Source organism: Astyanax mexicanus, chromosome 17 (genome assembly GCF_023375975.1).
Source record: "Astyanax mexicanus isolate ESR-SI-001 chromosome 17, AstMex3_surface, whole genome shotgun sequence".
NCBI lineage: Eukaryota > Metazoa > Chordata > Actinopteri > Characiformes > Acestrorhamphidae > Astyanax > Astyanax mexicanus.
In genome coordinates this window covers 47,560,657-47,587,409 of record NC_064424.1, presented here as the reverse complement: position 1 = coordinate 47,587,409, position 26,753 = coordinate 47,560,657, and the positions used below count along the sequence as shown (strand labels likewise).

Here is a 26,753-nt window from a genome sequence, read left to right as displayed (position 1 = left end):
TTGCCCTTTTAGTTTATACTGTTTGCTGTTAGTGGGCAAATGGTGGTCTGCCATCCCCTGCTCTGTGTCTGCTGATAAACATAGAAAAAAATGTATGTATAGAAGTGTATAAAACTCAATGAACTCAATGAAAGCCTGAAGGTCTGAAAGTTCTGCATCTTTTTTGTTATTTCAGTCATTTCTCATTTTCTGTAAATAAATGCTCTAAATGAGAATATTTTTATTTGGAATTTGGGAGAAATGTTGTCTGTAGTAGAAAAAAACAACAATAAAGACAACACATACAATGAAGAAAAAAAACACAAAAATGTTGATTTTTTTTTTACCAAGCTTTTATTTAATGATTAAAGGTTATGCTGATACTCACATCTGATATATAACAAAAGAAAAAATGATATAAATGTTTAGCAAGGCATTATAATACTTGTCTGTGAATTATAATATATAATAAGAAATATATTAAACAATTAAACATTAAAGAGCGGTAATGTTAATTATGCTACTATTCTGCCCAAAACAGTGATTGACAATTGAGATTGTAGAAAACATTAGAATAAACTCAGAGTTGTTTACAGTGGTGGCAAATGGAACAAAATATTTCCATTGCTAAAACACAAATATAATCTCTTATTAAATTTAATATCCTACAACATTGGTTGAATGCTGCTTAATTGGTTGTAATTTGTAAATCTTAAAATAACTATAATATTGTTTTTTGCAGTAATTTTTCGGACAATATATAATCCAAACAAAAGCAGTTATTGTAAAAAGCATAGTGACAGTGTTCTGCACCACTCTGAATAACTCTGAATAAATCAGCACAGGAGCAACATGGGTTGAACAGTTTTGAGAACTTTTAAAGACACAATAATATAGATAGATAGATAGATAGATAGATAGATAGATAGATAGATAGATAGATAGATAGATAGATAGATAGATAGATAGATAGATAGATAGATAGATAGATAGATAGATAGATAGATAGATAGATAGATAGATAGATAGATAGATAGATAGATAGATAGATAGATAGATAGATAGATAGATAGATAGATAGATAGATAGATAGATACTTTATTTATCCCGAAGGAAATTTAGGATTCTGAAAATGTTATTTTTCCTCTGTTTCTCAGGAGGTGGGACGAGGGTGTTGGAGGCTAAGAGCAAATCCTGCGCCTGTCTGCAGCTCTGGGTTACTTTTTTATAATGTTGTTTATTGGAAAGAAGCTAAAGAGGCCCAGCCTGGGAAAGTCTGGCAGCACAGAGCTGCTGCACGGATCACATTTCTGTGAGGAACACTCTGTGCCTGAACCTCAGCTCCCTGCCAGGCTCCAGCTCCGGAGCTGAACATGACTTGTGTGGTGAATGAGCTCAGTGATGGAGGGGGATCTGAGATATGGCCTCCATTAAAACTTAGCAGCTTTTCTGTAAAAACAAGGGCCACAAAAACGTGGTTCTTTAGCAAAGCTGCGAAAAAGAAGAGTTTAACAGTTTTTGGTTGACATTAGTGGGTATTCTTTTTAAGAGATTGATTCTTTTATCTTTAATTAAAAGCTTCTACACTGTAAACCCATACGTTGTTTGAAATCAAATGATTTAAGTCTGTTTTTACATAAAATTGGATAATTTCTAAACAATACTCCACTATGTTGAGTGTCTTGAAAATGTGTGAGCTCATATACTGTACTATTCAAACTGAGATCTTTGAGTTGAACCAACTTGTAATAACTGAGTTTAGTCTGTTTCCATTAGCAGCTTCTTTTCTATTGGCTTCTGGCCCAATCTATTTGCATACTGGGTGTGTCCAACAGTTTCTGACAGACACTCACCATCAGTGTGTAGTGATTCCCCCTGCGCTACCTTACAAATAAATCAACTTCCCCTTTAGTTGTAATAACTTGATGTTTTAAGTTATGCTAACTCAAGTTTTCACTCTCCATTACTTAACTTTTTTATGGCAACCGGTTTCCTCAGTTTTTTTAAAGTAAATTTAACTTATCCGGGCTTCAACAGTGTACACTAGTTTAAGGGCTTATTCTAGAACCTCAACATTGTGTAACAGTGATGCACCTCCTAAAAAATACACATTATGGAACAGTTTAAGGGTTCTGCCTATGTTAACATTACAGTGAATTAAGAGGGGGTTTTATACCAAATTAAAGTATTAATTATCAAATGTTTTGGTCTTCTACCAAATTAAACACATTTTTGGTTTTCCAACTTTAAAGAAAGATTCTCTAGCAGCTTAATGGTTCCATCTAGAACTTATAAAAACTATATCAGTTTAAGGGTTTGTCCTGAAAAGGAGGGAAACTCACACATTACATCAGTAGAAGAGTCTTCAAGCTTTACAAGAAGTTCTTGTAAAACTGAAAGTTTGAGGGCTGTTCCTTGGAACTTCGCATTATGGTAAGGCCCTTTAACCCTATACCATTTTATGTATAATCCATGGAACCTTTACTTTAACTGGAGGATCTTCAAAACTATGTTGGATATGTTGTTTTTCTTAACTAACATCAGGGCTCTTCTTTAAACTGTAATGATCTATATCTATATCTATTTTAAAGCATTTCCAATAACATTTACAGGGTTTCAAAGGGGAAGAAGGTTTTCTTTAAAGTAGAATAAAAGATCTGCTTAGTTTTGTTCTTCTTGGACACTTCTTCATGTTTAAAAGTCCTGCTGAACATTGTGTGTGTGTGTGTGTGTGAGTGTGATCCTGTGATATTTACAGTGCTCTTCATCACTGAGCTCCCAGCAGCAGTGAGCGGTGATTACAAGATGAAGGTGATCAGGGTTATGAAGTTCAGTCTCGGTGTTGGGAAAGGGCAGGAACTCAGAGCCAGGGCTGGTCTTCTCAGGGTTCGGGGTCCTGGGCGTCGCTCCTGGACCTGCAGCCACACTCGCTGGTCAGGGAGACGGAGGTGATGGTGATGCTGCTGGTTTCATCCAGGTAGAGGAAGGGCACGATGATGCTGGCGGTGGGCTCGCAGCATGGCTCCTGAAGGAGAGAAGAGAGAAAAGAGAAATTGTGATGTGGTTGTGTGGACTTCAGGAGATATGGAGAGAAGGTTTTCCAGAAGAATTAAAAGGAAGAAAATAAGAATACTGCCTGGACGCTTTCAGGTGAGTTACAATGTTTTTTATTTTATTTTAAATTGTGCAAAACCTGCTAAATAAAAAGTATTTACATTTAAAAAGTTGTTGGTGTGACTCTCACTGACATCCCATCAGCTTCTGGCAGTCACAAATACAGTAAAGCTAAAAGCAGAATAAGACTATGGGATGTGAAGTAACCATTGTAAGGCTCATTGTAACCTCTTCTTTCACAGCAAACTGGAAGAGAAAATGCCCTCCTCGCCTTTAAACACAGTTCTTTTAAATCCCAGGCCATTACACTCAACAGAACAACAAATGCTCTAAAAAAAAAAAAACAGTTATTTACAGTTTCATGGGTCTTACAATTGAACCCTGTGGAACACCACCATTCACAGCCTAGGGTTCAAAATGGTGCTTTGTAGGCCCTCTAATCCACTACATTGCCTCACACAGGAAATAATAATCAATAATTTGCCTATTGTAAAGTGGGTAGGGCCCACACAGTAGCTCTAGTAGGTGGCATTTTGGTTTGATAATGAGTGGTACATTGCTTTAATGTTAAATGATCTGCTTTTGGTACACTTGTCATTTAAAACAAGTTTAAGGTTGCAAAAGGCAAACTGTAAGGCATTAATGTGGTCAGCTAAGCAATATAAAACTGTGTCATCAGCATATAAAAGCATTTAAATGTATATTTAAATACAGATACAGGACTGCTATGAAGTGTCCCTATATGATAAGTGGAGCAGAAAAAAGCACAATGTTGGTAATACAGGAAGTGTTTATAATGTTATGGTTGATTGTTGTATATTAAATTCTGCAGGGTCTCACCTGTGCAGAGGGTGGGTCGTCTCCCCTGCAGTGAGGGATGCTCTGGTTCGTCTGAGGGACACACCCACTGCACTGGACGTAGGTGAAGCTCTCCGGGTGGATGATCCAGTTTTCCCAGCCCAGATCTGAAACACGCAGAGAGAAGCTCGTCTGACTGCTGTAATGATTTATGATTTGTTATTGATTTAAATTTTTTAGCACATGATCTCTGCACTTCAGAAGACTGTATATTCCACACACTCGTACCTTTAATGAAGATCTGAGAGCTCAGCGTGCAGCACTGCAGGACTGAGGAGTTCCTCGGGACGGAAATTTCAGAGAATGCTCTGCTCTCTACAGGTGAAGAAGAGAGACATGTCGTAGGAGGATAAAATATTTATATACTACTATTCAAAGTTTGGAATCATGTTTTTTTAAATCATATAAAAGCTTTTAAATTGTTTATTTGCAGATATGAGTATATAATAATAATATATATTATTTATTGCGCATTTATTATTATAATTATATTACAATAGCAGACTTTTTGTTAAATAAAAACAAAAAAAAACTAAAACTAGGGTATGATTATTACATATTTACAAATATTTACATACTGTAGAAAAAAAATGATTTAATTAGTTTTTAGTAAATAAGATACGAATATGTACATGTACATGGTCGCTACAGCCTGTAATACCATTCATTATATTTGAAGAGTAAAAGGTATGTATATATGTATATCTCATGTTTCATTATACTCCAAGTCCATTTCACACCAGATTTCTCCTTTAATTAACAGTTCTTACTGATTAACTATTTGTTAATTGACACTAGTTAATACAATAATAATAATTACAATTATTTTAGCTAATATCTCAATTCATTATTATTTACAAATCTTTAAGCATTAACATTTAGTAATGTTTAATAATAACTTAAGTCTTAACTACTGTCATTTGATTAGTAGTTATGACCTTGTTTAACCATTTATTGTAAAGTTTTGCCAAGAAATTTTAAGCTCTAAGACGCCTCATGTTTAATTTTTTTTTTTAGCTAAATGGTGATTAAACTGTGAGATAGATCACAATAAATTGCTGACAAGTGAATTTTACATATTTTTGCTGTATATTTTTCATATGCCAAAAACAAAATCAGTAATGTAGCAAATGTTCTGTCCCTGCATTAAACTGTATTTATGTTAGAAGTAGCAGAACATCGTCACTGGTGTATTTACCCGCGTCGCCGGGCTGAGTGGATTCGGTTTGGAATGAACCTTTCCACAGGTCCCGGACCCGAATCATCCCGGGAGCAGACAGCTGGGGCTCGGTCTGCAGGTTTAAGGAGCTCAGGAGGATCTTCTGGATGCTCTGCAGAGACTCAACCTGGCATCTGTAAAACACAAAGCGTTAGCCAGGTTAGCATAGCGTACACTCAGGATTTTATACTGGCTGAATGGTTTGGCACATTATACTGTGTGATGAACTATATACAGACAAAATTAGGTTTAAAAGAACTATTGATATATAAGAAACAAACATATTTAGGTTGCTCAGTACTGTTGAAGTGTGTAGGTGAAGTGTAAAGGAGTGTGGCAGTATAATACTGTGTGAAGTATTTTGCTGACAGCATTGATATAAATTGCACAGTTTATTACATTTTCACACACTTTCTAATCCTTACATTTTAAAGCCTCTGCTTCTTATTGTTCAATAAAACCCCAATCCAGATAAATCTCTCCATCCAGATAGATAGATAGACCAATCCCCTGTGAGAAGCTTTAATTAGGTTATTAAGAAACATGTGAACACTGGAAATAAAGCTGAATGAAAGCAATGGGAGGTGTGTATATGTACTATTATATAGTAATAACAGTGGTATTTTGTCTTGAAACCAGTCTATTATTTATTATGATATAATTGTTAATGTTTGCAGTTTATATGCATGCACTAAATATTCTGCACAATGTTTTTGCTATATTATACAGTTTCTTATACTGTATCAAATTGTAACATATTGTAACAAGTTGCAATATTATATTATTAATTATTATATGTAAATTAATAAAATATTTTTCAGTGTTTTTTCATATGAATTGCAAAATCACATTTAAATAATTTGATACTACCTAAATTAGGCCTAGCTCTATGTATAAAACCCATTAATCAACATTATTATTACATGATGTAAATAATGTGCTAGATTTAGGCAAATAGCAAATTTTTATCTTTATTTTTATTAAGAGATTATACGAGGTCTAGGAGATGATTTATAAGATATTATAAAGTTATAAAAGAACAAAGAGCTATAAGAGATGATTTATAAGAGATTATAAGAGTTATAAGAGATATATTAAGAGTTATAAAAGAATATAAGAGTTATAAGAGATTATAAGAGTTATAAGAGATTATAAGAGTTATAAGAGATTATAAGAGTTATAAGAGATTATAAGAGTTATAGGAGATTATAAAAGATATATTAAGAGTTATAAAAGAATATAAGAGTTATAAGAGATATATTAAGAGTTATAAAAGAATATAAGAGTTATAAGAGATTATAAGAGTTATAAGAGATTATAAGAGTTATAGGAGATTATAAAAGATATATTAAGAGTTATAAAAGAATATAAGAGTTATAAGAGATTATAAGAGTTATAAGAGGTTATAAGAGTTATAGCAGATTAAAATAGTGCTGATGTTGATGTTTACCTGCTGGTTCTGATGGCAGGTGAGGGCCGAGCCGCTGCTGGTTCCTCCAGATGAAGGACGAAGGTCTTCCCGAGAGGAGAGCCAATCAGCACAACCGACAGAAGCAGCAGGAAGGACATGTCTGCAGGTAATAAAGTGATCTTCAGCAGGTGAGTGTGATGCAGGGCTGTTAGAGATGCTCCTCAGTCAGTAAATCCAGTGGGAGCTCTGTGAGGAGGACGGGGGAAGCTGTTGTTCTGGACGGCCTGGGAAACCTGCACTTTATCTACACGTTCAGCAGGTCTGTCCTTGGAATACTCTGCATTGTTTTCATGTCTTACAACTGGGAGATGGCAGGAGGGAGGACAGATAGTAGAGAGAAAGGAAAGGACTGAGAAAGTTCACAGTTTCCCCCTCACAGGACACGGTTAATGGGACCACACAGAGCACAGTAACGCACTGTGAGGATGATACACTAGAGGTGATAAACTGTGATCCAAACCCAGGTGATGTGAGGACACACTCAAATAACCACTAAATTACCATCCAAACTATAAAGAGAAATAAATAAAATTTATTAAACTAAAAAAAGAATTAAAACCCCCAGAACATGTTTTAAATTTTACATAAAAGTACCTCCTCTTGTTTAGATGATCAGTTGCAAGTCTCTGCTTGATTTTCTCAGTCAGTTTTATGAGGTAGAGTCTCCTGGAATTCAGGCTTTCAGTTAACAGCTGTGCTGAACTCATCAAGAGTTAATTACTTGAATTTCTTGCCTCTTAATAAAGTGTTTGAGAGCATCAGTTCAGGAAAAGTAGTGAAGAGGTAGAGTTACAGGGACACAGTGAATAGTGAATATTTGAATAAAGTCAATTTCAAGAATATCCTTATGTTTAGTCTCAGAAGGATGCACAAGGATAAAACTGGCTCTCATCAGGACCGCCCCAGGAAAAGATAGAAGAGCGAGAGTTTCCTCTGTTGTACAGGATGAGTTTATCAGAGTTACCAGCCTCAGAAACCACAAGTTAACAAACAGCTCCCCAGATAAAAGCATCTACTGTAAATACTTCACAGAGTATTTTGGTTTGTTTAACACTGTTTTTAAGTTACTACATGATTCCTTCACTACATGATCACTTCAGAGTGTCTCTTGCTCATCATTCCCTTTAAGAGTAGAACCAGGTGAGCTCTGACTTTGGTGGATTGCTATTTTAATGGCGCAACTGAGCTGCTGGTTGACGCTGTAAAGGAGTATAATGTTGTCATGTGACCACTAGATGGTACAAACAGTGTCTTCACATGAGGCCAAAGGGTCAACGTTTGCAAAATAAACTACCATGGTGCAGAGAAGCAAAGAAAGAGAGGCAGAGACAGAGAAAGAGAGAGAGAAAGAGAGAGAGATAGAGACATAGATATATAGATAATTTATCCCTGATATATCTGAGGTGGTTAAATGAGTCAGTAATGAGGAGTGTGTTCTGAGAGCAGGAGAGTGGAGTGTATTGTGCCAGTGTGTGTTTGTGTGTGTGTGTGTGTGTGTGTGTGTGTGTGTGAGAGAGAGAGTTGGCAGCCTGGCGAAATCCTTCCTGCAGTCTGTAGTAAACTATCTGCATTCCTGTGCTGGATACTCCTGAACTGGACAGAAGCTCCGCCGGCTCCCACAGAGCTGCTGTTGGCAGAAGCCGTGTTTAATAAAAGCGTCCTGCTTTTATGATTATAAACTTCATGCACTCCCCAAACACCTGCCGCCCAAGGACGGGCATTCCACAATAAGATGCCAAACACAGAGGGCACGCGGTGGCATCAGTCAACACATTTTAATACACAGTGCTGCTTCTGCATCCCCCATAAATCCAGATCCAATCTCACACAGGCCCTCCGGCTTCCTGTACACGAAAAACAAAAACATATGTATATATATAGTTTTTTTATTATTTTAATTTACCTCTTAACAGGCCAGGACTTTTATAAATTAAAATAAATTAAATATGAGCTAAATTCACACAAACGTCATTTGAACTTGTTTTTTTCTTTGCATTATTTGAGGTCTGAAAGCTCTTTTTTGTTATTTTAGCCTTACATAAACCTATAAATAGTATAATCAGAGAAACGGTTTCAGAAACTGAAGTGATCTCTTCATTTTTAACAGAGCTGTATATTGGGTCCTAACTGTAGATTAGTCTAAACCAGCCACCAGCAGAAGCAGATCCTAAGCTGGAGTTTTCAGCAGATATTTGTCCTCAAAAGACCCCAGAAGTTCATCTGCTGTCAGGGACAGTCAGTAGTGTAACTGGCCTTGACTGCAGACTGATTCCGGCCGCCCCCTGACTCCCTTCATTCAGTTTAGAGGCAGATATCTGAAGAGGAGCCTGATACCCCCATCTATTCACATCTCCTTCAGCAGCTGCAGGTGGCAGAAGGCCTTCAGATCACAACCAGACCCTCCTGGTCAAACTCTTGCTATTCTGATCCACATGTATCATCTTTAACATGATGTCTAACCTTGAAAGTTGCATTTTTTTATTTAATTTTTAATTTTCTGCTGAATAATTGCCATGTACACTTACTGACCAAAAAATAACCTGCAAAACTCAGAATGCAGTTATATCTCAGTCAGATATGTATGAATGTTTATATGTATGTGATTAATCACTAGATCTATAGGTGAGCTGTCAACTTTGCACCATGCAGCTTTGCTATCGCGAGGGTGCAAAAAGTACGCCTTGCACGGCTCGAAATACGCAAAAGTCATGTACTAATTCTCTTAATGAATCATGGGTGTGGTTAATTTTGGGTATATTGTGAAATAAACCATCAGGTGAGTCAGGTGAGCTGAGGCGGATTGCTATTTTAACGGTGCAGCTACCAAGCTTGTAAAGAAAGTAAGTCCATTTTTTTTTGTCAGTGAGTATAGATTAAAATATTCTGATATACAGCTCTGGAAAAAAATGAAGAGAGCACTTCAGTTTCTGAATCAGATTCTCGGATTTTGCTATTTATGGATTTATGTTGAGAAATGAGGCTGAAATAATAAAAAAAGATACAGAACTTTCAGACCTCAAATAATGCAAAGAAAACAAGTTCATATTCATAAAGTTTTAAGGGTTCAGAAATCAATATTTGGTGGAATAATCCTGGTTGGTTTTTATCACAGTTTTTTTCATGCATCTTGGCATCATGTTCTCCTCCACCAGTCTTACACACTGCTCTTGGATAACTTTATGCTGCTTTACTCCTGGTGTAAAAATTCAAGCAGTTCAGTTTGGTGGTTTGATGGTTTGTGATCATCCATCTTCCTCTTGATTATATTCCAGAGGATTTTAATTTGGTAAAATCAGAGCAACTCATCATTTTTAAGTGCTCTCTTATTTATTTCTTTTTTTTGTAAATAAAATATAAAGTAACAGGAAAGTTCTGAACCAGTAGATACCCCTGATCCGGTACTGTCGGACACTTGTGGCCCCTTTACCAAAATCCCGACTCATCTATTCAATCTGACAGAGCAGCACAGAGAGCCTAATCCTAATCTGCTTGTTAGTTGTTGTTTTGATTAACGGGTCACAGGGCTGTGAAAGACAGTAATCACCACCGCGAGACACCGGCTTCACCACAGGATGACGGGGTCCTGCTCCCCACAGAGGACCAGTCAGACCTTCATCTTCAGCTTCATCAGAAAGTGAGCGGAGCTCTGCATTGCTTCCTGTTATGATACACAGGTCCACTCCTCCATCTACCTGCTGAAGAACATCTGAGGTGTTCAGGCTGGTCCTCACGCTGACATGACGGGACTCTGAGAAACACCTGGCAGGTGAGTTCATCAATCTATAATCTGCTCCTTTACACTGCTTTGATTGATAGAGAGATAGAGAGATAGAGAGATAGATAGATAGATAGATAGATAGATAGATAGATAGATAGATAGATAGATAGATAGATAGATAGATAGAGAGATAAGGATGGACTTTTGCACGTTTTGAACCGCACGAGGTGTACTTTTCCCGTCGATATGATAGCAAAGACACACTGACACGCACTAAATCAAGCTGTGCTGTGTGTGGTCAATGGCTTGCCTATAAAATAAGGCTAATATATACTGTATATTTTCCATGTTACACCGTATATTACAGTGTAATACAGTATATGAACTCTATTAACTCTACTTACACATTTTATTTTCACAGGTAAAACTATTCTCCAAATGTGTTAATATAATTATTTAATTATTGTAGATATCTCATAATATGATATATAAATAGATAATATAACACACACACATAACCCACCTAAACAACCCATAAAACCCACAAACATTAATGTTTGCAATAAGAAAATCTAAATCATGAGGCAGAGCCTCACACAGAATTATTTTTTTGTTGTTTTAAATGCTAAAGAAAACAAACATTGTTCTTAAAAAACAACAGGATGAAGCCTAACACCAATCATGAGGCTCTGAAAGTGGGCAGGGCATCAATAATCAGATTATTACCAGATTATTGGCTGCAAGTCTCTCATTGATGAAGTCATGCTTACTCGCGTTTGGCGCGTGAGATTATGGGCACACGTTTGGCTCAGTCTGCGGATGAGTTACGTTAGCAGCAGGTAAACAACAGGCTGAGTTTAATTAACACTGTGGACTCCAGTCATACGTACGCAAGAGTGTGAGTAAGAGTGTGAGGAAGAGTGTGAGTAAGAGTGTAAGTGAGTAGGAGTGTGAGTAAGAGTGTGAGTAAGAGTGTGAGTAAGAGTGTAAGTGAGTAGGAGTGTGAGTAAGAGTGTGAGGAAGAGTGTGAGAGTATAAGTAAGAGGGTAAGAGTGTGAGTAAGAGTGTAAGAGTGTGAGTAAGAGTGTAAGAGTGTGAGTAAGAGTGTGAGTAAGAGTGTGAGTAAGAGTGTGAGTAAGAGTGTAAGAGTGTGAGTAAGAGTGTGAGTAAGAGTGTGAGTAAGAGTGTGAGTAAGAGTGTAAGCGTGTGAGTAAGAGTGTGAGTAAGAGTGTAAGCATGTGAGTAAGAGTGTGAGTAAGAGTGTAAGAGTGTGAGTAAGAGTGTGAGTAAGAGTGTAAGAGTGTGAGTAAGAGTGTAAGCATGTGAGTAAGAGTGTGAGTAAGAGTGTAAGAGTGTGAGTAAGAGTGTAAGAGTGTGAGTAAGAGTGTGAGTAAGAGTGTAAGCGTGTGAGTAAGAGTGTAAGAGTGTGAGTAAGAGTGTGAGTAAGAGTGTAAGCGTGTGAGTAAGAGTGTGAGTAAGAGTGTAAGAGTGTGAGTAAGAGTGTAAGAGTGTGAGTAAGAGTGTGAGTAAGAGTGTAAGCGTGTGAGTAAGAGTGTAAGAGTGTGAGTAAGAGTGTGAGTAAGAGTGTAAGCGTGTGAGTAAGAGTGTAAGCGTGTGAGTAAGAGTGTGAGTAAGAGTGTAAGAGTGTGAGTAAGAGTGTAAGAGTGTGAGTAAGAGTGTAAGAGTGTGAGTAAGAGTGTGAGTAAGAGTATAGTGAGTAACTGGTCTGTATCTGGTCTGGTGTGTGTGTGTGTGTGTGTGTGTGTGTGGGGCAGGGTGAAGACAGTGTGGAGGAGAGATGGGATGTGGATCCTCCAAACCTCCTGAACACAAACCCAAACAGCTCCAGCTGAAAAAATACGACAGAGGTACTCCCAGAACCAGACTTTACTCAATGAGTAGTATCAGCAGTAGTGTTAAGTAGTAGTAGCAGTATAATTACAACTCTAATTACAATTAAACTGTAACATTGTGTAAAATATAAATAAAAAACAGAATACAATGATTTGCAAATCCTTTTCTACCTGGGATAGTAGTAGTATTAATAGTAGTAATAATGTTAGTAGCGTTGTGGGAATAGTACTACAAGCAGTATTGATAGTAGTAGCAATACTAATAGACTTAGCAACAAATAGTGGTAGTAGTAATATTAGTAACACTAGCATTAGCACTACTAGTAGCTTTAATTACAGTAGTAGTAGCAGTAGTAGTAGCAGCAGTACTAATAGTCATAGCAGTAATAGTAGTAGAGTAGTAGTAGTGAGACTATGACTAGTAGTATTAATAGTAGCAGTTGAGGTTTGTAGAGTGATATTAGTATTAAGAGTAGCAGCAGTGATAGTGATAGTATTATTATTATTAGTAGTAGTACAGTAGTAGTAGCAGTAGTTAGAGTAAAGTGATTTAACTATCTAAAAGTGTGTGACATCTTTCTAAACTCTGATATTTGTTTTTGTTGTTGTTGTTGTTCTTCTCTCCGTTAGCGAGCGTCTCATGTCCAGGTAATTCAAAACTGATCAAGTTATTGATCAACAATAAGATCTGTTGTTATACTGATAGCTTACTGTCAACATATCTGTCTAATATTCACACTTACAATAATTTGATTACCACATGCATTTACTATTCACTATTTCACTCTTTTCTCTGAAGCTGCAACAGGTGAGTGAGTGGGTTTAAATAGGTTAGAACAGCTGAGAGGGCATAGTTTAGTATTTTGTATTGCATATTACTATAAATCATTAGATTGTTGAAGGAAATATGCAGTAGTATAGTCTAGTAATTTAGGCTTCTGGCAGTGTGAGCTTTGCTTTGCCTCATTTAAGTTGTGTCCCTGTTGGACAGCGATGCGAGCGGCGCTGCTGATCCAGCGCTGGTATCGGCAGTATGTGGCCCGGCTGGAGATGAGGCGACGCTGCACCTGGAACATCTTCCAATCCATAGAGTACTCAGGAGAACAGGACCAGATCAAGGTGAGTCAACAAACTGCATTTATCTAAAGAGAAATGCACTTTCATTAGTGTACAGTTTCTCTTCTTTTAATATAGTTAGATTATGGAACAGCACCCATTCTTTCACTATATTACAGATTCTTTGCTAATTTAATTGAGTTAGATTATGAAAAAGTGCCCATTCTTTTACTATAGTGCAATCTCTGCTCTTTTAATTGAGTTAGATTGGGATAAAATACCTATTTTTTCACTATAGTAAAGTTTTTGACTTTTTAGATACAATACCCATTCTTTCCCTATAGTACAGTTTCTGATCTTTATTTTACTATACCATAGCTTCTCTGCTAATTTGAGTTCAGTTGAGGTACAATACCCATTTTTCCACCATATCCCAGCTTCTTTGCTACTTTAATTTGAGTTAGATTATAAAACCGTATCCATACTCCCACTATTTTACAGTTTCTGATATTTTAATTGAGTTAGACTTTGATTGAGATACAATACCCATTCATTTGCGTATCTTCTTTGTTATATATTAAAGTTTCTGACCTTTTAATTATTTCACTATACCACAGCTTCTTTTGCTATTTTGAGTTAAAATGAGATACAATGCCCATTATTTTACCATATCCCAGTCTTTTATTAATTGAATTGTCCTTGATTGTGATACAATACCGATTTTTTCACTACAGTGCAGTTTTTTACTTTCTAATTGAGTTAGATTAAGATAATATACACATTATTTTACAATGCCACTGCATTTTTGATAATTCAACTGTGACAGATTGAGATAAAATGCCTGTGCGTTCACTATAGTATAGTTTCTGATTTTTAGTTGTTAGATTAGTAGTTAAATGAAGATACAATAACCATTCTTTCACTACAGCACAGCTTCTTTGCTAATTTGAGTTAAGTTGAGAGACAATACCCATTCTTTCACCATATTCCAGTCCTTTATTAATCGAATTGTCCTTGATTGTGATCCAATATCCATTTTTTCACCATATCCCAGCATCTTTGCTACTTTAATTGAGTTAGATTGTGATACAATACCCATTCTTTCACTATATAATGAATATGGTGACGTGACTGAATCTCTCTTTCTTTTCTTCCTCAGCTGTATAATTTCTTTGGTTTTCTCATGGATCACTTCACTCCAGCAAGCAGTGAAAGTAAGAGTGTAAACAAACTTCAGAACTTCTGCTTCTACTACAGTCTGTAATTATTATAGAACTACAAAGAGTCACATATGCTCAAAAATGGCCAACAGGTGTAGAAACAAGAAGCTTGTCATAAAGTTTGCTTGATTGCTGTATAAATACACATATATGTGTGTGTAGATCCTATAAACTCATGATTCTTACCTCTCCTGCAAAACCTTCTCCCTCAGGAAACCTGATCTCCCATATATTCAGAGAGAGCGAGGTGTTCCAGGATGCAGAATGGGAGCCGTACTTCTGCTACAAGAGCATCGATGTGCCAGACATGTACACCGGACCTCATCTCACCTTCCCCCTGACTGTTAACATCATCACTGAGCTGGTCGAGGCCTTCAAACACAAACAAGTAGGTTCATTCATGTGAAATATTCGTACATGAGCAAGCTGCACAACACCAGGGGGTTGAGAGTTCATCTACCCACCCCAGAGAGAGCATGGCCAACTGTGCTCTCTCTCAGACTCCGGCTGCTGATGCATTAACATCCGCCGATGCACTCAGAGCCACAAACTGGACGAGGGTATACAGCTCTGGAAAAAATTAGGACAGTTTCTCTGATTTTGCTATTTATAGGTTTATGTTTGAGTAAAATAAACATTGTTGTTTTATTCTATAAACTACAGACAACATTTCTCCCAAATTACAAATAAAAATAAGCAAAGAAAACAAGTTCATATTCATAAAGTTTTAAGAGTTCAGAAATTATCAATATTTGGTGGAATAACCCTGGTTTTTAATCACAGTTTTTATGCATCTTGGCATCATGTCCTCCTCCACCACTCTTACACACTGCTTTTGGATAACTTTATGCTGCTTTACTCCTGGTGCAAAAATTCAAGCAGTTCAGTTTGGTGGTTTGATGGTTTGTGATCATCCATCTTCCTCTTGATTATATTCCAGAGGTTTTCAATTTGGTAAAATCAAAGAAACTCATCATTTTTAAGTGCTCTCTTATTTTTTTCAGAGCTGTATTCGTACTTAATATGGTGCATTCATATCTTGTATTTATTTATTGTGTTAGCAAGGAGCATAGTAAGAATTAGACCACCTGTAAAATCTCTAGCCTCCGTCCTGCAGGGTCTATATCTGTGTGTTCTTCCCAGTAGCATCTCCATGCACGATACGTCCTTCAGCTCCTCGGGGAAACCTGGAGACTCCTGAGGATTCTCCCAAACATCAACGAGGTCTCCACCTTCCACAGCAAGGAGATCACCATCTGCGGTAAGAGAAGAGGGATAATATACAGCAATTACACACACATACTTGACACATTCGCATCACATGTGGTACATGGGGTGGAATGAAATTGTGATCTCACGATCCAGTTTACACCCAAGAGCTGTTGTTACAGTAGATATAAAGATAAAATAAGATAACAAAATAAAAGAATATAAGAAAAATAGAATATACAAAATAGATAAAGATAAACAGCCAGGGCCGTTTTAGGGCATTTGGAGGCTCCACACAAAATGGACATCCTTAATCCCACTTAGTTGCTGAAGTTTCATATTTTGCCATCTGCAGGAATGACAAACCTTGTCAGTCGGATCCTGTCAGTAACTAGTGGGAGGCGCCCCATTGGGGCTGATACTGAGAACAGTGTTGTTGTACTTTCCAGCATTGAGCGGTTCAATGAATTGGTTTGCTTGCCTTGTTGAGACGGGTCTGCCCACACCTGGCATTCTTGTTTCTTTATCTGCTTTAAAGAGTTTTATTCTTTTGGCAGCACTTCTCTACAGGGACTAGACAAGCTGTGTATGTGTGCATTGGCACGTCTGTGTCAGCAAAGTAGCTGAAACTTGTGGGCATATAGTGTATCTCCAGTATCTCCAGTGAGAGGTTTTATGATGTGATGGAATTCCCTCTGTGGCTCAGGGCGGCACTGCCCGTGGCCTGGCCATGTGCTTCTGTGTTTACTTCAGAGGATCTCACGTCAATGCCAAGCCCCTCTAAGCTCTGCCACTCACCTGATATTAATTAAGAGGCTCACCTGGCTCAGGTAAAGCTTGTTAAGCTTGTTATCAGCCATAACATTAAGACCACCTGCCTGAAGAAGAAAGTTCTGCCGCGTTGAGTCATAAGGTCTGTCCTAAATTACGAACTAATTATTATGATTAGTTGGAGTTTGAGAATGTAATATGTAGTATGTTGTAGATAAAGTTTGAGTATACTTAAATATCACAATACACACAAAAAAGTCTATACTTTATGTCGTTAGAGTACGCAAGTATTAAATGTATGCATTTGGAACACAGCCACAGACGCTACAAGACCTTGGAGTGTGCTCTATCGTATCTGAATGAAGTAATGAATTAAAGAATGTACAATCATATAGTGCCTTTCTAGAGACCCAAACAATTATTTTTATACTCAGCATTTGTCCACACACCGGTGAGAAGCAGCAGCCAATAGCACACAGCGTACTCTCAACCGGAAACAACCGTCCACCTGGAGGAGGACTGCATCCAGCACTACAGCATTTACCCAGAAATACATGCCAAAACATATCTGGGCACACAGTCATACATACATTTGATTCACACACACTCAATCCTATACTATACACATACCTATACATACATTTACAGATCAATTTAGAGTGTTTTTTTTTTTTTTTTTCTCGCACCAAGACTAACATTCCAGCAGAGTCTTTAAGTTCTGTAAGTTATATCACTATCGTAAACTGGTTCACTGATTGTCCTTCCTTGGAGCTTGACTGATAGATAATGAACACTGCATACTGAGAACACCCAACACTTCCTGCCTGATGTTCTGGAGATGTTCTAATCCAGTTCTAATCTAATTTTAATATTATGGCTGATAGTGTTTTCTACAGCATGTCTGTTTTTTTTGGTAGATTCTAAAAGGCACATTTATTTTCTCTTTGTTTAAAAGGAGATCTACATGGCCAGCTTGAAGATCTCCTACTGGTGTTTTATAAAGTAAGTATTTTTAATATTATGTTAATAACTAGGTTTGGGTTTACACTTGAAATTGTTCTTTATTTAAATAATCCAATATTGATTATTATAAACATGAGATCGATCTGTAAAAATAGCCTATTTTAATTTTGTGTTCAAAACATGCGATAGTGATAGTGAGTTCTTACTATTCCACCTTAAATTCCACCCTAAATGCACTTTCAAAACATGCTGTAGAGAAGCTAATGCTTTATTTTCTCTTACACAATAATACTAATTTTTAGTAAATTTAAATCTCACTCGCTTTTAGCAAACAAATCGCCCCTAAATATAAAATAAATTCAATGTATTTTAACATTTTTATAATAAATTGAAATTACATTACATGTACACTGTTGTATTATTTACACTATAATTTAACATGGGATAATTGTTAAAGTACACTCTATTATTTTTAATAGTGGGAGGTGCTGTGTTTCTTGTACAATTACAGCATTAGTTATCTGAAAGCCTATATGTGTAACTGAAATATTCCTAAATTAATGGATATTAAATCAAATCAAATCCAATCAAATTGGGACCTTGTGAATCACAATCAATTCTGTAAATCAGTGGTGATACCCAGCTATTAATATCTTTTACATTAATAAAAATCTAATCTTGTGTTCTAACACCAGAACGGTCTGCCCTCGGTGGAGACTCCGTACGTCTTTAACGGAGACTTTGTGGATCGAGGGAAAGACTCCATCGAGATTCTGCTGATCCTGTTTGCTTTCCAGTTGGTCTACCCCAATGATGTTCATCTCAACAGGGGGAACCACGAAGACCACATTGTGAACCTGAGGTACTTGGAGAACTCGAAGGGTTTACTGAGACTCCTTTACTGTAGGATGTTGGATCATGAAATAGAAAATTAAATGATTTGTTTGAAAAGACAGATTAGCAACTTTTTTTATTTTCATTTTATTGTCATTCGCATCACATGTGGTTCTTAAGGTGGAACGAAATTGTGATCTCACGATCCAGTTTACACCCAAGAAACTCCAAGCACTGCAAAAACACTCTGGAATACCACAGCAACCACCTAGCAATATCCCTGCATAACAACCTAGCAACTTTGGAATATAATAATAATGTAATATAATTGGGCGTAATGTGAAATAAACCAATCAGAGCATCTCTTATTCATCATTCCCTTCAAGAGTCAGGTGAGCTCTGAATTGGGTGGATTGCTATTTTAACGGTGCAGCTACCTGGATGTGTCCAACAAACAAATGCTTCTCAGCAGAGGAAACTGAGCTGAGAAGAGAATGTTATGTTTAGTTTTCTGTTTATTGTTGATGTTTAAAATACAACTTCTTTCTTTCTCACCCTCTGATTTTAGGTATGGCTTCACTAAGGAGGTTCTTGGGAAGTACAGGGTAAGTGTCTCACACACACACACACACACACACACACACACACGCTGGTGAATGAATCATGGAATTCTCAAGCTTCTAGCTGAGGGAGCACACCTGCATCTTCATCACCTGTGACGGGTTTCCTTCTGCACAGGCCTGATCAGGTCGAGGCGTCCAGCAGAGTGGATAACACCACCCCTGATTTAGGTCACTCTCTCTCTCTCTCACTTTCACCTGCAGGATTATGGGATTAGACGGTCTTTCCCTGTCCAGGAGAGGCTCAGTCTACCTTAAATAACCATCCCAGTGACCCACTACAGAGGGCCCAGACACACACTCATATTTGGGTGTAGGTTTCACAGCAGCATTAGCATCAGTTGCTAAAACCACAGATAGCAGATTAGCCGGCGCTGAACGCCTGTCTAAATTCATCACGTCCACTTAGAGCTGATTACACTGCGCCGACTGAGAGGAGCGGGGGTAGCGGGGATAGCTGAGCTAACAACAATATGGATTAATCACAATATAACGTGTCTTATGTGTCTTTACAATAGTCTTTTAAAATGTTATGCAACCACTGTGTAGCAATACAACGTCCAAGATTTACTCTGAATAAAAACATCAGTACAAATATACAGCTGAACTGCTTGAATTTTTGCACCAGGAGTAAAGCAGCATAAAGTTATCCAAAAGCAGTGTGTAAGACTGGTGGAGGAGAACATGATGCCACGATGCATGAAAACTGATTAAAAATCAGGGTTATTCCACCAAATATTGATTATTTCTGAACTCTTAAAACTTTATGAATATGAACTTGTTTTCTTTGCATTATTTGAGGTCTGAAAGCTCTGCATCTTTTTTTGTTATTTCAGTCATTTCTCATTTTCTGTAAATAAATGCTCTAAATGAGAATATTTTTATTTGGAATTTGGGAGAAATGTTGTCTGTAGTTTATAGAATAAAACAACAATGTTCATTTTACTCAAACATAAACCTATAAATAGCAAAATCAAAAAGAAACTGATTCAGAAACTGAAGTGGGTACCACTTTAAAATAAGACTACCTTTATAAGGGTTTATAAATGGTTTACAATTAGTTTATTAATGGTTACTAATTAGGTTGTAAATGCCTTAAAAATGCCATTAATAATCAGTTATAACACATACGAAGAAAGGAAAACAATGACCTGTTGTTTGCCAAATAGTGAACCCACAGCCATCTATATTGTTGCCCTTTCTACCTATATGTGTTATAACTGATTATTAATGATTTTAAGGCATTTACAACCTAATTAGTAACCATTAATTAACTAATTGTAAACCATTTATAAACCCTTTATAAAGGTAGTCTTATTTCAAAGTGGTACCTTTCTATATAGTGTAAAACCTATATTTCCTATATGTCCTGACTGTCTGTTTTTTTTTTTTTGTTTTGTTTTTTTACCTGTTGGATCGTGATACAGGTTCACGGGAAGAAGATACTGAAGCTGCTTCAGAAGATCTTTAGCTGGTTGCCCCTGGCAACAGTGATAGATCAGAAAGTGCTGATTCTGCACGGCGGAATCTCCGACACCACGGACCTCAAACTCATCGCCAAACTGGAAAGAAACCGAGTGAGTTCTCCGACCCTGTTCCTACAATCTAATCTACGGTGCTTATTGCTATGTTACACCCCGCCAACAGTCTATTGTCACACCCTCTGCCTGCGCCCTTAAACCACAACCATGAGTAATTAAGAGAATTAATACTTTCCTGTTGTTACGATAGCAAAGATACACTCACACTACCTAAATCAAGCTGCACAGTGTGTGGTTGACAGCTCGCTCATAGATCAGTAAAATAGGGCTCTTAATCTTTTAATAATGAATATTTAAAAGGTTAAATAAAAGAATCAATGTAAGATAATCTTGAAGGGGTTTTATATTTAGGTTGATGGTCATAAATCAAAAGTAATCTACCTTTTATCTCATCTAATCTCACTTAATTTTTCATGTGATTGATCACATGGGTTAATGATTTATAATGCTTTCATAATGTTCATTATTGTCTAGTTTAATACAGAATATTATTACGAACATATACATATTTGTTTAACACTAACAGATCACCATTTTTTTTTGGTGCCTGAAGTCTATATTAATATATATATATTAATTTATAATTGTTTATTTAGTGTTGTGTTTAAACCCCATCCACTACTAATCCCTATATTGTAAGTTCTCGCTGATACGATTATTGAGGCAAACTGAATATCTTCACCAACCTTTTTTATTCATTCTTCCATGACCTTTGCCCTCTTGCAGTACGTCTCCGCCCTCAGGCCACCAAAGCGCCCGCAGGCTCTGAGTTCTAGCGATGGTAATGCTCGGTTCTCAGGTGGAGACTGGGATCAGTACAGCCTCGTCGGCCGGAGGCGGGTCCGCTCTCTGACCCACAGTAACCCTGCGTCCTCCCGCCGCGAGCTCCAGCGCCGCTCCCTGCAGAACTACAGCACCCGCACCGGACACAACGTGGAGGAGGAGCTCCGAGAGAGGAGGAGGTGGGCGGGGCTCAGCGCTTCCTGCGAGAGAATCCACGACCTGCCGTCCTCAGACTCCGACCCCGACTCTGGGGAGGTTCTGGAGACGGACGCTGAGGAGTGGAAGCAGGTAGAGTAAGAAAAACAAGCACCTCAATCACTCAAAAAGAACTAATAAACATGTCACTCTGTTAGAGTCTGGCACGACTACCCACCATGTTTTAATCCTGTCGTTTGATTCCTGTCCTAGGTGTATTATAGTGCATGAAAGCTGAGCTCAGCACACAGATTAATTTGTTCCTGTGTTCTGGGTTACAGATAGTGGACATGCTGTGGAGTGACCCGATGTCTCAGGACGGCTGCATCCCGAATGAGGTGCGGGGCGGGGGGTGTTACTGGGGGCCGGACATCACAGAGGACGTCCTGAACCGACACAACCTGCGGCTACTCATCCGATCTCACGAGTGTAAACAAGACGGATACGAGTTCTGCCACAATCGCAGGGTCAGAAAACCACGTTACACCCACACTAATACCATACATGACCAAAAATATAAAAATATGAGAATTATTTGGTGACTGTGCAGTGTACTATACAATGTGGAGTACAACAGGGTTCTATTTTAGGGCCTTTGAATCTGATATAAAAAAATATGCCCTGATAAAACCGAGTTTGTGCAAACCTAGCCTGTCTGGACAAACTGCACAAAATGACTGAATCTTGGAAAGCTGCAGGAGAACAGTAAAGGAAAGTGTTGAGTGACCGAACCGTGTCTGTCTGTCTCTACAGGTTCTCACCATCTTCTCCGCATCCAACTACTACGAGGTGGGCAGTAACAGAGGAGCTTACATCAGACTGGGGCCGGACCTCAACCCACACGTCGTCCAGTACCAGGCCAGCAGATCCACCAGAGAGCTCACACTGAGACAGAGGTACAAACAACAAGAACTCCTGTGTAAAATGGACTTATTAAAACATGATAAAAAGTACTGACCTTTGTTGAATAGCCCTCCTCCGCTCTCCTGCAGCTTTCTGACATCCAATAATTTGTTCACTTTGCCCAAACAGGCTTTAGAATGAGCCTTGCTCCTGCAGATAAATCACTTTTTACACCGTTATTCAGGTTTAAAGTGGCTCCACACTTCTTTGGTAGAATCCGGAGAGTCCTGTCATTTAAACCGAGGCATTAAGAACTTTAAAACTGCAAAAGAAGCTTATTAAACACCACTGTTTACATCCCATAATGTAGTTAAAGGAGTTCTCCTTTAATAAAAAGGCATTCATAATAAAGTGTATATTTGCATTTATTTATTTTTTATTTGTGTAAATGCATATTTAGAATAACTGTAGTTATGTTGTGTGTGTGTGTGTGTAGTGTTGGTCGGACGGAGCGCTCTGCTTTACGAGCTCTGAGGGAACAGGTTTTTGCACACAAGTCTGACCTCACCAGTGCCTACGAGGAGTTTGACCCAGAGCACACAGGTAATATATCATGTATAAACTGTAGTAAATAGTACAGAAATCACCTCACTATACTGTAAAACCCATCATGTGTTTCAGGAGTGATCTCTATGAAGCACTGGGCCGTGGCCACAGAGACGGTCCTGCAGCTGGGTCTGCCCTGGAGAGTCCTGCGGGAGCAGCTGGTGGGCGACAGCACGCAGGACGGCATAATCAACTACAACGACTGGTTCAGAGAACTCGCCCTCATGGACCCGAACACTGAGGTGGGGGTGGAACACATGCTAAACAAGGGGGGGGGGGTTGGGGGGTCCGACCTATACAGAGCATGAGCCTGGAAACAACTACAGCACCCCTAGAGGATTTTACAGAGAACTCATTCAGAGTAGGGGTTTGAGATTAATTAATTCAGACTGGGGGTTTAAAATTAATTAACACAGAGGGGGGGTTTGAGATTAATTATTTAACTCAGAGTGGGGGTTTGAGATTAATTAATTAACTCAGAGTGGGGGTTTGAGATTATATTATACAGAGTGGGGGTTTGAGATTAATTAATTCAGACTGGGGGTTTAAGATTAATTAACACAGAGTGGGGGTTTGAGATTAATTATTTAACTCAGAGTGGGGGTTTGAGATTAATTATTTAACTCAGAGTGGGGGTTTGAGATTATATTATACAGAATGGGGGTTTGAGATTAATTAATTAATTCAGAGTGGGGGGTTGAGATTATATTATACAGAGTGGGGGTTTGAGATTAATTAATTAACTCAGAGTGGGGGGTTGAGATTATATTATACAGAGTGGGGGTTTGAGATTAATTAATTAATTCAGAGTGGGGGTTTGAGATTAATTAATTAACTCAGAGTGGGGGGGTTAAGATTAATTAATTCATAGTTGGGTTTTGAGATGAATTATTTTAGAGTGGGGGTTTGAGATTAATTAATTCATTCAGAGTGGGGGTTTGAGATTAATTAATTAACTCAGAGTGGGGGGTTAAGATTAATTAATTCATAGTTGGGTTTTGAGATGAATTATTTTAGAGTGGGGGTTTGAGATATTTTGTTCAGGGTGTGAGATTAATTAATTCAGAGTGGGGGTTTGGTTTAGATGAATTTATTTATTAAGAGTGGGAGTTTGAGATTATCTCGTTCAGTGCATGGGTTTGTTTTTCACTAAACACTTCATAAGATTTAATTTTTTACTTGTTTAATTTTAATTCCTGTTCTTCTAAACCCCCAGCTGGCTCACACAGGGCTCCTGGAGACCATGTACAGACACCACTCCAACCTGGAGACCATCTTCAGAATAATAGACACGGATCACTCCGGTAAGAAGATCAGCTCTGACTCAGTTGCCCTTCCATTAATCTGTCTGACCCACGCTATTATAACCGCCGTGGAAAAAGCCTGTGCATGCTAATTAAAGAAATATCACAGAGATTAGTGTGTATTAACGTATTTATACTTACAGACCAAAACAATCAAACACAGTATCGTTCAGAACATCAGCGATCCTCGATGTTTACAAACTGTATCTAAACCAATAACTGTTTAAATCTGCTTTATACACTTATTGATTAAACTAAAGTTATGTGCTTAGCCTGAGGGCAGAACAATACTGCTGAAAAAACACATTGAACATGAAATTTAAGAATTAAGAAATTACATTTCTGTCTTTACATCACAATGTTTGAATATCCTTAATAACAAAGTTAGTAAGGGCGTACATTATATTGTATTAATGGAATAAATTGGCCTTGTTTACTATTATTATTACCAGCTATTTGATCACAGTGAGGTACTCTAACTCCCATAATTCACCTGCACCCACTATCACCCCTTACTACAACTCCCATGGTTCATCTGATCTCTAGTACTCTAGATCTCTGGTCATGATACTGCAGTTACTATTTAATATATTGTGATCCTGTAGGCAAGACAATATGTCAAATTGTTGGTGAAAAAAAATCTATCATATTTATAGTGAAAGAAATGTCATTTCTTTTATCCAATAAGGACAGTGGGATCTAATAACAGTGCGTCAAGAGTACAGCACTTATTATCTAGTGGGTGGAGTTTAACTTACTTCATTCTATCGCTGTGTTTTTAATCCTCACTGCACTGTTTCTGCTGTCAGGACTGATCTCGTTTGAGGAGTTCAGGCAGACGTGGAAGCTGCTGAGTTCTCACCTGAAGATGGAGATCAGTGATAAGGCTATCTCAGACCTGGCGCTCAGCATCGACTTTAATAAGGACGGGAGCATCGATATCAACGAGTTTATGGAGGCCTTCAGGCTGGTGGACTGTTCTCACGCCCAGATACTGATCAGCATGAACGGAGGGACGTCCCCCGACCCCCCACAGCCCAGCAGCCCCTCATAGAGCAGAGCTTCTCCAGCCGGAGAACCTAAAGAGAACCTGGAGAACTGCAGCACAGCAAATAAAATTACTTTTACAGCTTTTCTGCTTCCCCAAATCTGATAAGAGATGTTCGGTATCTTAAATTTGTGATGAAACTGGTGGGAAAATTGAATCATCACACTCTCTCCTTTTACTGTGTGGATGTTTTTTTTTTTTAATAATCTCTGTTAGAGCTAATTATGTGGTTTCTGGCACAAAGATGTAAATTGATGGAATAGAATAAAATGAAACTTTATAAAGTGGCGAAAATAAGAATTCGTAACAGTGCCGATTTTGCAAGTTTTCAACTGTAATTTCCTTCACATGTTGACTTAAAACTGTAAAAGACAGATACTAAAAATAACCCAGAAAATCACATTGTATGATTTTTAAATCATTAATTTACATGAAATACATAAGTATCTACCAACGAGTAAGAATTCTGTTCCCTGTAGAAACAAATACCTGCAGAAAACACCTTTTTGCAGCAAGGATGGATGGGATCATGTATTACAAAATTTTGTCCAACAACTTCCTTTCCTCAGAGCATTGAAGATGTGTCGTGGCTGGGTCTTCCAGCATGACAATGACCCCAAACCCAAAATCAGGGCAACTAAGGTGTGGCTCTGTAAGAGAAGCATTTCATGGTCCTGGAGTGGCCTATCATTGCAGGGAGCTGAAACTTAATATGCAGTGTTTGTGCAAACTTGGTCAATGTTTTATCTAACACTTATTTCATGCAGTAAAATGCAAATTATTTATTTTAAAATTATACAATTTGACTTGCTGGATTTTGAGGTGCACCTATGATAAAATGTACAGATGTCTCCATTCTTTGTAGGTGGGAAAAATTGCAAAATCGACAGCATATTAAATACTCCTTTTTTGCACGGTTTGTGTGAATAGTGATGTAATGATACCTGGATATAAGATGAGATTGAGTTGGTTGGGTATGGAGGAGGTTCTACAGGTTCTGTATGGATCCTGCAGCACCTTTACTGTTATCCACAGATGCTCCATAAATGCTCAATCAGATATAAACCTGACCAACGGAGAGGAAAAAAAAGCAGGAAAACCACAAAACTACAGGTACTGCAGAATCCGCTCACAGAGCAGCAACATGCAGCTGAAATGCAATCAGACCACGTTTGTTTATTAAAGAACTGCAGCAACTGCAGGATCACTTCAAATAAAAGAGAATAATAAAGAGAAAGAAGAGGAAAAGTTCAGATCTTCATGTGAAAATGCCAGCACTACTGAAGTTTAATGGACACCAGCTGGCACAGTTTACACAACCAAACGCTAACTGACCTTAAATAGATTTAAAATAATCATCCATAATCTGATTACTGCAGAGCATCTGAGTTCATCAGCAGTCCCATCACAATGCATTTATGTTGGGTAAACTTGTGTAATCAAATAACGTGAAAAATAATTGCATGATTTTACATTTTGAGTTTTGCAACCAGCCAATAAACTAAAAGAATAAGATATAATGTGTTCAATTTATTATCAATTTTATCA

At 37.8% G+C, this 26,753-nt stretch overlaps 2 protein-coding genes across 2 annotated transcripts; one reads left to right on the top strand and one right to left on the bottom strand.

Annotated features, from left to right (window-relative positions):
- Positions 1 to 325: 325 nt before the first annotated feature.
- gsdf (gonadal somatic cell derived factor) lies at positions 326 to 8,660 on the bottom strand. Its single transcript, XM_007252749.4, has 5 exons — positions 6,621 to 8,660; positions 5,150 to 5,304; positions 4,180 to 4,266; positions 3,934 to 4,058; positions 326 to 3,004 (listed from the first exon to the last, which is right to left on the bottom strand). Exons 1-5 carry the CDS (start codon positions 6,737 to 6,739, stop codon positions 2,861 to 2,863), a joined length of 630 nt encoding a protein of 209 aa, XP_007252811.3. The 5' UTR covers positions 6,740 to 8,660; the 3' UTR covers positions 326 to 2,860.
- A 4,534-nt stretch (positions 8,661 to 13,194) lies between these two features.
- On the top strand, positions 13,195 to 25,289 carry LOC103028051 (serine/threonine-protein phosphatase with EF-hands 2). Its single transcript, XM_049466356.1, is given in 15 exon segments — positions 13,195 to 13,331; positions 14,428 to 14,482; positions 14,701 to 14,876; positions 15,632 to 15,749; positions 17,424 to 17,470; positions 18,127 to 18,293; positions 18,834 to 18,870; positions 20,313 to 20,462; positions 21,153 to 21,497; positions 21,686 to 21,871; positions 22,158 to 22,300; positions 22,744 to 22,850; positions 22,929 to 23,095; positions 24,070 to 24,157; positions 24,967 to 25,289. Coding segments are annotated over 15 exon segments (2,157 nt in total). The 5' UTR covers positions 13,195 to 13,205; the 3' UTR covers positions 25,212 to 25,289.
- The last annotated feature ends 1,464 nt before the right edge of the window (positions 25,290 to 26,753 follow it).